Source organism: Excalfactoria chinensis, chromosome 1, assembly GCF_039878825.1.
Source record: "Excalfactoria chinensis isolate bCotChi1 chromosome 1, bCotChi1.hap2, whole genome shotgun sequence".
Lineage (NCBI taxonomy): Eukaryota > Metazoa > Chordata > Aves > Galliformes > Phasianidae > Excalfactoria > Excalfactoria chinensis.
In genome coordinates, this window is record NC_092825.1 from 121755746 (window position 1) to 121768051 (window position 12306).

Consider the following 12306-nt stretch of genomic DNA (forward strand, 5'->3'; position numbering starts at 1 on the left):
TTCCGAGGAATGAGAATACAACGGGACACCCAGACAGACAGCCTCTAATTTGTGTCTCTCCATTATTAAAGATGAGATTTGTCATGCAGAGACACCGCATCCGGTGACTGGGTTTTCCCATCATTCTTAGGGACCTGGGAAAGTGGCTGTGATGACAGAGATAACACTAGTCAGAGCTTGCATCGAGGCCAGGCGTGTAATCTGCACTGTGTTTCTCTCATTCATTTCATCAGCCAGCAGAGTAAAGAAACGGCTTTGTTCATATGTGCTGTCTCGCACCCAAACATTTCACTTGTTCTCTTTCCATTCTGGCCCTGTATTTTCTCCCTTCCTCTCACTCACTCGCTCTTGTTTCTCCAGTTGTCTTTTGCAACTGGAAACTCATCCTTCCTCACTTGCGTTTTCTTTTTCATCTTCTATGTTTTATGCATTTTTTTAATGTCCTTTCACTGTTTATTTTTCCCCATCTTTCATGCTCATTCTCTCCCCTGACAATATAATGCAACACAACACCATGGCTAATCTCCACTCCTACAAAATATTCTTCTTTTGCTCTGGACTGCACTTCCTCACAGTGCCAGCAATTTCTGACGTGTACCCATTAAGCAGCTGGCAGTCCATAGTTGAATCTACAGGTGAAACTATAGGTATTAACTATGCTAAAGAGATCTTGAAAGTATAACCTGTTCAACCTGAGCCACAATGGCAAAGCAAAGTTGATGTCTGATGGTTGGATCCTTTTAAAGAAGGAGAGATACAGGCAGACAGCATGACTAATTTTAAGAAGGAACTTACTATGCCATCATTGGTCTGATGTCAATCAATTGTAAGTTATAGGTTTTTAATGGGAAGGCGAAGTAGTGTGAAGATGAAGCTGAGATCCTTTTACGTCTGTGGGCCATTCTGCTGTATCACAGTCATGTACATTAGCGAGAAGATAAACGGCCTGCAACATTATTCTCTATGAACCACGTGTATCTGCATTTAAATTACAGAAGTCAGGTCCACTCGCGTGATAATTAAATTTTAATAAAATAAGAATAATTTATAACATTAAAATCCACTTTGTAAGCAAGCGAGATAGCTACCCCCCACACAGCTTCAGTACGTGGTACAGTTCACACATTAGCTCGAGATTTTCTACAAAGTGCTGAAATCAGCATCGCATGTGAGGGATGTGGATGCTTATTTTAAGCACTGAGTTAGAAAATTGTGGTTTCTAGAAATATATGCAAAACTATTGCCAAAATAAGCATTCAGAAAGTTGTTTCAATATGCAGCTGCATATAAACACAGTAATTAATATATACTGGGTAAATTTACAACATCTTTTCTCACTCACAGCAGTGAGACTGAAGTTGCAGATTTCAGTCAAAGACTGAAGAGATCTTTAAACTGCAGCCAGCGCTCAGCAGAAAGCTGTCTGGGAGAGCAGACCTGCTGCTTGGCTTGGTCTCATCCTCTGAGCCCTTTGATGGAGGGAGTGTTGTTGGGATCAACCTACTTTTCTGGGTGGAATGATTACTGTTGCAGACTTGCAGTGCTGAAGTCTGGCATGCCAGCAGAGGGTTAAATCAGCTTTTAATGTTTTCAGGACACATTCACACCTTTCATTTATCCCTACATTCTTGAAGGTAGGGAGGAAGTGAGCCGTTGTACCCGATTTCTGGCTAAAGGAATTCAAGTGGGGATTTGGACATCTTTCTCAGCAGAAATCAGTCAGTGTCAGCTCTACACCTCACATGCCATCAGCAGTCTTTCACTGCTCTAAAAGCTGTGTTTATCCTGTGCCGCAGGAGATCCCTGCTCCTTCTGTCTAGTTTCTCCTCTGAAATAAATCAACCGTTTTTCCCTCTCTCCTCCAGCTGGGGTGATGCTGGTCCCTGAAAGGCAGACAGAGGATGGGTTTGAGGAGCACTTCGGCTTGAACTACTTGGGACACTTCCTGCTGACTAACCTCCTCTTGGATACGCTGAAGCAATCAGGAACGCACAGTCACAGCGCTAGGATCGTCACTGTCTCATCAGCCACCCATTATGTAGGCAAATTGCACCTGGACGACTTACAAAGCAGGTACCAATCCATGTTGGGTACTCATTGATTTGCAGGAAGAGTGTGCAGGTTAAATTGTGGGTGTTTAGCACTGACTTTTTTTGTTTTGTTTTGCTTTTAATTAACAGTGCTTCTCAAGCAATTGCTTACAAGTTGAGCAAAGCTTGCAGTCTCTTATTACGAGTCTTGAAACCTTGCACTGCATCAATGGCCGTGGTGCAATCTGGATATCTCACTGACTAATCGTGAAGGCGGAAAAAGTGGGATGTTTTAAAATGGCAGGGGTGAATGCTAACAGGCTTCACCATCATGGGATTTCTCTCCTGGACTGAGCAGGTGCAGAACCTTCATTCTGACCCCAGAAGGGTACAGGCAGATGCCTGTGGCTGCCCACCTGGGGCTGACTGAGTGTGGGGCTGTGAGAGAGCCTGGCTTTGGCAGGGCTGCCTGGCTACACCCACCTGCCTGCCTTGCGGCTTCCCCCAGTCCACATCCTGTCTGCCACTTCTTCCTGCTGGGCATCCCTGCCAGCTGGCACCTGATGCATCCCGCTCCATCCTCACATCTCTTGCTTGTCATCTCCTGGTGCCCCTCCTGGTCACCCTTCTCCAGCCTCCCCCACCATCCTCCTCAGCCCTCACAAGCTGGCTGAGGTGAGGCACTGCAGATGCTCTAGGTGCCCCTGATCATTGCAAGAGAACTGAAGTACATGGCATTTAAAGATTCCTTCTGGCTCACAGGATTCTATGTCCAAGCCCTGCTTCATGCCTGTGTCACCCTTTGCCCTTCCCTGAGGGAACAGAGAACAGGGAGGTCATTGGGATCCCAGCACTTTGCTTGTGGCCTAGCAAGGTCCACAATGCTGAACGGCTATATTTTTCCCAGTCACTTGCATGTAGGGAAACTGTGAGGTAGTATCTATGGGATGCTGGTAACGTGAGGAAGGCATCAAATTATGTGGTACATATCTCTGTGCAGAATTATTTAACAGACTAAGGAATGAGCAGGATAACTGAAATGATACATGTTATGATTGCCGCATGCAGTCACATGTGGAAGTGATTTGCTAATCTGACCAGATCTCTCTTCTGAGTTGCTGCTTGTACAAAGGGACCCTAGATTTTGCCTCATCTCCCTGCAGAAATTCTGTCTCAGTCCTTTGACAAGGACTTCAGCAAGACTGTAGAGGTACCTGGTCTGAGGTTTCATTTTAGAACAAAGACAGGAATTAGAGGGTCAGGCTGTTTTCACTGCACACATTTTACATACGAATGCTGCATTAAGCATGTCAAACTTTGTGTTAGACTTCTGATTACATACTACAGCATCAGTTTTATTACAAGAACATCTCTTAAACTCTGCAGGGTTGTAGCAGTTTAATCTCTTGCTTGTAAAGCAGCTGCAGGAAATTATCCTTACTCTTCACTTGATGTATATATTTATCATTTCTGATGTGCATGTGTTGAACAGAACCATGCAAGGGGACTAAGGGGGAGTGTAATTAGTATCTCTTTGGGGTAAAGTGCAGAATGCAAAATTAAATGTGGTTGTTCCATGGCTCTAGATAACAGTTGTTTCTCTTATTATAGCAAAGCCTTGTACTGTGCCTCTTTAGACTAGGATCATCCTTATCTGTGATTCATATTTATTAACTCATATTATAAAGGAACCAGAGATGTTTTAATTAGAAAAACTCAGGCAAAGCATGAACATGATCAATCTTAGGAAAAGAAAAAATATATATATGCACCAGTGAGACTTGCAGCTTTTGTGCCAAATCCTTCCCTTCTGAATTTCAGACACAGAGGAGGACAGACTCTGGCTAATTTTGTGCTCCCCTTCCCATGTGCGTGAATTCAGTGCATTGAGGGAGGCAGCAATACCTGCTCCCCCAGGCATCAGGCATTTCTGTAGCTTCCAGAAAGGACTGTGAATTCAGCTCCAAACCTCTTCTTTGCTCAGGTGGAAGAAGATACTCCTGTTGTTTTTAACCTAGCTGTTGATATGTCCCTCTGTGGGTGAATAGCTTGCTACCTCCTAAGTGGTCCTGCTGCACTCATTGAGATTGCTGGTGCAGTCAGGTACATGTCTACAGAATGAGTGAGTGTTTTGGCTGCTCTGGAGTGCTGTTGTAGGGTGCCAAGGCATTGCTGATACTTTGAAGCCTTAAAGACGCCTTGCTATTTAGAATAGCATTTAGAAACACTAATGGATGCTGTAAGGACGTCCATGGCAAGCATTGTGATGTGACAGCATCCCATGGACTGACGCGGTTTTCCAGTCCATGTGCACCCCTCATTTTTGTATCCTTTTAAATGCAAAATCTTCCTTAAAAAAACATGTACTGGCTTTTCCTTATCTTGACTTGTACTTATTGGCTGTAGTTCATTTCGTAACTTGGGTCTATGTTCCTTGATTGATGGGGAGTCCTAACCTTGCAGGAAGGCAGCCAAACAATTTGGAGTCATTTATTCACATTGAAGACAGGGAGCTATATTCTGTGTTGGAGAAATTACCAGTGGCAGCAGACTGAATTGTTTACCATACTCTTGTCCCATTATTTCTAGATTTTGGTTGGGCTACTGTCCCAACTGGAGGTGAGTAATAGTGGTGGAGGTGGAATCTATCCATCACATGGCAGAGAAGGAAAGGCAGAAGGACTTTTAACATGAAGGAGAAAGTAGACCGTGGTGCAGTTCTCTGTTTTTACCACAGATTTTTCTGTGCAGTCGTTCTCCCTCTCAGGAGACTCTGGGTTGACAGTCAGTTGTGGCCATTGTTCCCAGCTTGCTTTGCTTTTTCTTGCTGCTCAGAATTCTGGTCTGAAGCCAGAAGTCATCTGTATCACAGTAACCACAGGGCCACATCAAAACAAATAATTGTCAAAACGTCTTAACCGGGAACAGCATTAAAGTCAGCCTTTGCTATTCTGTTCCATGTTTCCTCTTTGGTTTGTGTTCTGCCATCTTACCAGTCTCATTTATCCTGTGTTTTCTCTTTTCATCTCCTTTTCGGTGGGAATGCTATTTTAAGTGTTCACATATTTCCTTGCTTACTGAAGTATTTTTCTTCTTTTCTTATCTCTCTTTGGGCTTGCCTGCTTGATTTCTGAGTTTGCAGTTTCACTTTCACCTGTATCTTTGCAGCTTTTTTTCTCTCCATTTACTTTTCCCTCTCTGTCTCATCTTTTTCTCTTCCTTCTTCATCTTATTTCTGCTCAACAGATCATTTACGACTCTCTATTTCTTTTCTGCTTATCTTCTCCCCCCCAACTCCAGTCCTGTTTCTCCCGTGTCATTTTCTCTCCTTCCCACCCACCCTCTTCCCACACACGCCAGTGAAAGAGACACAGCATGGGTACATCAAGGCAGGACAGAGCTTGTTCTAAACTGGCAGGGCATAGCTTGTTTCATGTGTGTTATTGAAAATGCAAACGCACAAGAGCAATGACTGTTCTCCCAGTTCTTTTGCTGAAGGTTATACGAAGAACATCAAACACCTTTGTGGTCTTTTAGATCCAGACCATTTTCAACAGAAATCACGTGAGTTGACAAGGGCATCCCTAAGGCAAATCATTCTCCTTCATCCCTACTTCGAACGCTACTGTTTTCGAGGAGGTGAAAGTTTAACAGAAAAGCTATCTGCAAGCATTTCAGCAGTGATCTAAGCAATTGCATGCTGACATTTTGTACCACAACAGTGGAACAGCTTAGCTATTATGTCCTTTTCTCCTCCTCTGCCTGCTTAAAGTGCTTTCTAAAGTGAGAAAAGAAAAAAGTATGGCTGTGACAGAGTATGGCTGTCTGGCTTCAGAAAACATTTGAAGAGTGTTGTGCCATCCCCTCCATTTGAGGTAGGCTTGAACAGAGCACAGGAGTTCGTGGTGCTCTTAGCAGGCTAGGAAGGAAGGCACTCTTTCAAGTATTCTACCTACCAAAGTAAGAAGGATATTTTGGAAAATGAACAAAAAAAAAGACCTTACTCCCTTTCCCAGGCTGTTGGTCATACTTGAAAATGCATCCTTTCCCAGGGGTTGGTATCTCTGTGTGTTCTGTCTAGCTCTTTCTCCATGACTAACGATTCCTTTCATCATCCCCTCTTTTTGCATGCCAAGTAGGCTCTGTAGTGCTGTGAATCATAAATTTATGAACTCCCCAGCCATAGTAATACAGCTACTTTTCTGGTTCACGTCGCCTGTATATTTAGGAACAGTTAGTCACACTTTTTTTCTGCTCTCTTTCCTCTGCTCTGTTACTATGAAAGGAGCTGACATTTTTTTGTAACTCTCCAAGCTGGTACAGTCCTCAGATAATGTCTGTGTTTCTTCAGTGTAACCTTAGTGCATGAGTCACGTCAGAGACAGCTGAGATTGAAGTGATAGGAATTGCGAAACTCCCCAGCTGTCACATTTGTGTCCTAACTGGTGTAAAAACTGGGCAAAAAAAAACACAACAACCTGTGCAGGACCTGGGAGGATGCTGGGGAGATGAGGCAGATCCACTTAATCTCCTCTTGCAAGGCATTTCAGAGAAATTGTCACACACAGTGTGGAAAATCTGTCCTGCAAAGTGTCTGGAGGCTTCCTGTTCTTCAGTAGCGTCCTTCATCTCTTCTTAAGCATACATGAAATCTGCTGGTAAATGAAGTTGCAATGAAGTTTGGGCAGAAAGATGAGGGTGATGTCCCATACATAACGCAGAGATGTTGAAAATGTTGTCCTCAGATTGCAACAAAAAAATTAACATCTCACATTCGTTTTGAAAATATGAATCCATGTTTTCAGGCCAAATACTGTTTTATTTCTAGTATCTCTGTAATTATCCTTAAATGAGCACTGTCATTCGCATTTGGAAGTATATTGTTGTTCAAACTGAAATTGCAAACCTTCAGTTTCTAAGCCATTCTATGAGTTTCATGGTTTCAAATGCCTTTTTTTTTTTTTCCTTTAAATAATAAATGTAAATCTTTATGTTTGTATGTTTGTTTGTTTGCTTGTTAGCTTGGTTTGCTTTTAGTTTTGGTTTGCTTTTCTTCTTAAGAATGGTTTGATGAATCAGCATTTTTCATAACTGTTTTGATAACTTCCCAGTTGGTTCCTCCCATACCTTTTCATGACTGATCTATCACTAGTAGTTTCTTAAGTCTCTGAATGGAAGACATTAGGGAATGTAATAACTCTTCAAACAAAAGCAAACATGAAGCTGACTTCTTATAGTAGCAGCATGGTAGTACTCTGTACTTTCCAATTCTTTAATGATAAAGGAAAATCTGAAAGAGGAAGCAGGAGGGATTTTAAATAAAATCCTTTTATTCGTTAATCCATTTTAGTCAGCACAGTTACATATAATGAGCAGTGTTACTGCACTGATGCTTAATAAAATGCTATGAAAACAACAGATATTGTAATCATAAAAGATTATTCTAGTCAAAAAGATAGATACGTGCAATTTTAGATTTCATTTAATTTGGGAAATATATGTTTTTGTTTGAGTTGTATTGTTAAAACTGTTGCCCCGCAATGACTTCCATTGCATATTCTTGCTCTATTTGCAAAATAAATCACATTCTCTTGATGGAAACCAATACCAATTACAGCACCCTGCTGTATTCAGTTAGAAGTATCGGTTCTTCTTCAGGTTTCCTACTTTTCATGCCTTCAGTGAGGCAATAAGCATTCTAGTGCTTAATGCATCCTCATAAATGCATTTCAGTCCTTCTTTGCTGAAACCTCGCACTATAAATGCAAAAGGATTTGCTGCTTTGCCAAATGATTCTTTGCTTTTGCAGCAATTAGCATTAATTGCAAGAGTACTAGCAAAGGCTCACATCTCAAATACTGTAAGTTAATTAAAAAATAGTAATTAAAAAGTAGCTATTAGATTAGAAGACCAGTTCGCCCATTGGTTGAAAAATATAGTTTTAGTTCACGCACAGCATATCTCTTCCTCGTGTTGCAGATCATAGGTGGTTCAATACAATCCTGTTGACGGTAATGAAGAAATATTTAATTTGAGATGTCAGCTTTGGAAAAGCTTTATTTACATTTATTGGTGTATTTTCATTCCATTTAATCAAAATACTTTCAAGGTTCATTGGTTTTTGAAGAACAATAATATTGTCTGACTTCTATCACGCCAGACTTCAGTATCTTCAGGGAAATTAAATGTAGCTACTTTATGTGTCAAAATGTTAAACTCCTTGTCTAAAAGGGATTAATGGTCTTAGTAATGCATTGTTAATAATGCTTAATGATTTAAGAGGACAAAGTGTTTCTGAACTAGTTCAAAACTGTGACATGCTCAAAGATATTAGATGTATGGGTGTTCCTGCTGTCCAACCTCTCTCTCTTTGGTGGGCTGAGACAGTGAAAAGTCTTCCATGCAGTGCAGAGGACAAGGATCTCATAGGCACATTGTTTTCCAGAACGTAGGGACGGTTCAGTGATAATGTGAAAGTTAATAGACTGCACCAGTGTGACAGAGAAGGCAAAAGGGAATTACAGAGAGGACAGAGTGGAGGCAGATTGTCACTCTTGAGAAGTGAAGGTTAGTTTAACATTTCCCTGTGAGCAAAACCACTGATGAAAGCGAAGTGAACCTTAAGAGCTTTGGAGTTCAGGTTCTGGGCAACTGTTTCTGTTAGAATTCCTCTCAATTGTTCTAAATGCCACCATCCTCATAATGCCTTTTCAGCAGTATTGTCCTTCGAGTGGCATGGTGTACCTTGGGGAGGGTGATACAACTGCCTGTGAACCCCGAGAATGATGTGTTAAGGGAACCAGATAAAATGCATAGTGTGCCATGCACCCTTCTTGTCGGTGTTCACGTCTCCTATTGCTGATGGTTCTTCACAAGCACACATCTCTGATACCACCAAATGCATTAAAGATTACAAGGTGAAATAGGAGACAAAGGCAGTTTGCTGCTGCTGTAATTCAGTATGATAACTTAAACTTTACTCTGCTCTCCATCCTAAGGCCTGTTCTTTCAGTGAAGCAAAATATTCTCCGTCCAAAAGCAGCATGGTTACTTGAATACATACACCAGTGCAGAAACACCAGTCTTTTGTTTAAAGAGTTTTCTTTAAAAAACATGGTTTCTATGAAAAATATACTTCCTAAATTAGATAAAGCATTGTAAAAGTCAGATATTGTAGCCCCTAGCAGTTTTAGCATTGCCAGAAGGCCTTACAGTTGTCATAGCTTCACTGAGACTGGCTGCACGCAGCACTGCCCCAGCCACATGAGGAGACTGGCTGATGTACCTGTGGCTCACAGTGCAGTGTAGGAGCTCTTAACAGTGATGCCAGCTGTAATACATCACAACAGAAATGTCCACATGAAAGTTGGGGGACTTCTGCTTGGCATCTTTTCTTTCATCATCACAAAGTGGGGAGTTGGAGTCTGGTTTTGATTGCAGAACTCTCTTTGTGGTGTTCCAGAGTAATGTAACATTGCGAAATTAAAAAAATAAATTAAAGAGTAAATTCCTAACCAGAACCAAACAACTGTAAGCCAAGATGGCAGAGAAAGTGATTGCTGTCTCTGTGTCTTATGGAGCTTTGAGATAACTACTCTGTAATGTCAGTTGTAGGCCACTTTGGACTGCTAGTATGTTCCTAGTTTCTTACAGTTTGGGGAGAGATTTCTGTCTCTAATGTAGCTTAAGGGAAACTGAAATGACACAGAAATGACACAGTGAAAAAAAGACGGTGGCACAATAATCCTCATGTAGTGGAAAGAAGTGCTTTCACTGTATGCTCAAGTTCTCTTGGGTGAGGCCTTCCATCTTTTGCCTTGCCATACCATGGGTGCAGAAAACTTCCACTTTTTAATCTCTCCTATACCTGTTAGCATTTCAGCTGTATTCTTTAACTTGTCTTCCAACAGAGGGGGAGACTTTTCAAGACTGTTTTTAACAGATATCTGACACTTTTTGTGAGGTTGTTTCTCACAATGTTTTAATTCATGCACTGGGTGCTGGTAAGTTTAACCTTCTCTGGTCAGACAGTGATGGCCTAAGATTTCCCACACAGCATTGTCATCATCTTGGGGGTGAAAATATACTTTGCTGTCTGAGTGTACATCCAAGCTGTTTTTCCCCCGATGAGGCAGATCCATCCTGCAGCATGTCAAATGTTTGCTTTTGCAGAACATATTCATCACTTTCCCAAGTCCAATGTGGTGCAGTGAGTTCAGCCCATCACAGAATGAAACTCTGCATTATCTTTATATATGGACCAACAAGTTTCATGCAATATACCTAAAATCTGCTAGCTACATTTGGTAAACTGTGCAGGGTTTGAAATGTCAGCACTTTAGTATGCATAACCATGCTCTAGAATTCCCTCTCAATCCCAGAATGAAAAGCTGGTCTGCAGAAGCGTACACCAACTTTAATATGATTTTATCAAAATAGAAATAAGATTTGGAATCCATTTTTGAGCCCTATGTGCATTGCTGTAGAAACAAAAAATCACAGGAAGACCCCTCACTACCTTCAACTTGAAAGCTCTGTTGCAGGAGAGCTGAAAATCATTCTGCACAAGTGTGTAGAGAGAGTGCCGCAGAGCTGTTCTTGATATAAATCCAAGAGATAATGTTGAAAGATGTGTGACAGTCTTCAGTAACCTAAGATCCATGTTATCCAAGATACAGTATGAAAAGACATGTGTCAGTGATATTTCCCAATCAATCCAAAGAGTCACAAAGACACAGAACCTACATCTTGGAGCCTTGCTCTGTTTCCTGGCTGCAGCAATGCAATGACTTACTTACTACTATTTATTTATTTATACATTTGATGGGGATTTTTAATTGAATGAAGAGAAATTATTATGCTCAAACACTACTTCAGATATTAGCCAGCACTTAAACTGCATCTTATGAACAGACTGTAGAAAAATGCTTCAGGAGAGGCAATTTATTTCATTCTTTATAGAGCATTATTATTTCCAAGAGAATGGAATTACAGTAATTACAACTTGGAACACGTCATCAATATTTAAAATCAACAACAGCAACAACAAATTAACACCCATTATTCACAAACAGAAAAATTAGATTCTTCTAAATGTACTGATTCAGACTTTGAGATGACCAGCCTCTGAGTCAGTGCTTCATACATTTTAGAAGAGTGTTAAGCACAGAGGAGTGGAGCTGCACACAGCAAGGCAGTCAGTAGAGCAGGAGGGCTCTTACCTGCCTGCCATTAAGAGGAAGGATCAGCCAAATGGCAATGATGTTTTGTTTCAATCTGAATGACAGTATTGCCCAGAATGACAAGCTCCTGGTTGGTTTGCTATCTATAAATATTTGTACAGTAAAGACCTTTCTTCAGTAAACATAGTCTTTCAAAGACAATAGGTTAATTTATGTTCACTCTGCATTTCCTACATGCTGTACACAAGGAGCTGGTCACTGAATGCTGCACATTCACACAGTGAAAGGCTGAAAATTGGCAAGCATGGCTTTTTGAAAAAGATAACCTAGCTTCCAGATTACAGCTCCTATTGAAATCTGGATGAAACACAAAGCAGTAGTGGCTTGCTGCTAGGAGAGGGATAGCTCTGAGCAGCAGTTACTCTGTGGTCCAGAGAGGGAAAAGCCTCCCAAGCTGCCCTTCAAATGTGGGCTGTTTCTGGCTGTTTCAGTAATCCCACCATGACCAGCTAGGACATGAAGTGCTTGCTTTCCAGCTGCATAGAACTGCTAATTATTTCATCTACTAGACTTGTCTTCTTCATTTCCAACATGTCCATCAGAGGTTCCTGGAGGCCCTAATGCTTGAACCTATAGTCACTCCAATTATAACTGCTAGTGCATTCAGTGGGAGTATGCTAAGGGGCAACTATGAGTTAGGTCATAGTGGCATCAATTACTAGCAGGACAACTATATACAAAGCATAACAAGCAAAATATGAGTAAGTAGAATAATAGAATCACTGAGGTTGGAAAAGACCTCCAAGATCACCTTGTCCAACTGTCCACCTACCACCAGTATTACCCCAATAGGTATGTAAACACTTTCTATTTTGGTTCTGTTTTATTAATACACGTTTGTTTCTTTCAGATTGCAAGATATTGTTTTTTGGTGGTAATTTGGAAATTTCTCCAACTCTCTCTTTTCTCTATCTCTATTGTTATTATCTTTTTTTTAATATAAAGGGAAAATCACAGTTGATGAGGCTCAATAAATATGTTTCTGGCATAAATATATATAGTACTGCCAGGAAGTCTGCTTAAATCTATTAATT

General features: G+C 41.0%; 1 protein-coding gene across 1 annotated transcript in view; it reads left to right on the top strand.

Moving 5' to 3' along the window:
• DHRSX (dehydrogenase/reductase X-linked) overlaps positions 1-12306 on the top strand; it is a 149499-nt gene that overhangs the window by 106688 nt on the left and 30505 nt on the right. The window contains exon 5 of the mRNA XM_072345629.1: positions 1866-2073. Within this exon, the coding sequence (XP_072201730.1) occupies positions 1866-2073 (208 nt within the window). The remainder of the gene's footprint in view (positions 1-1865; positions 2074-12306) is intronic.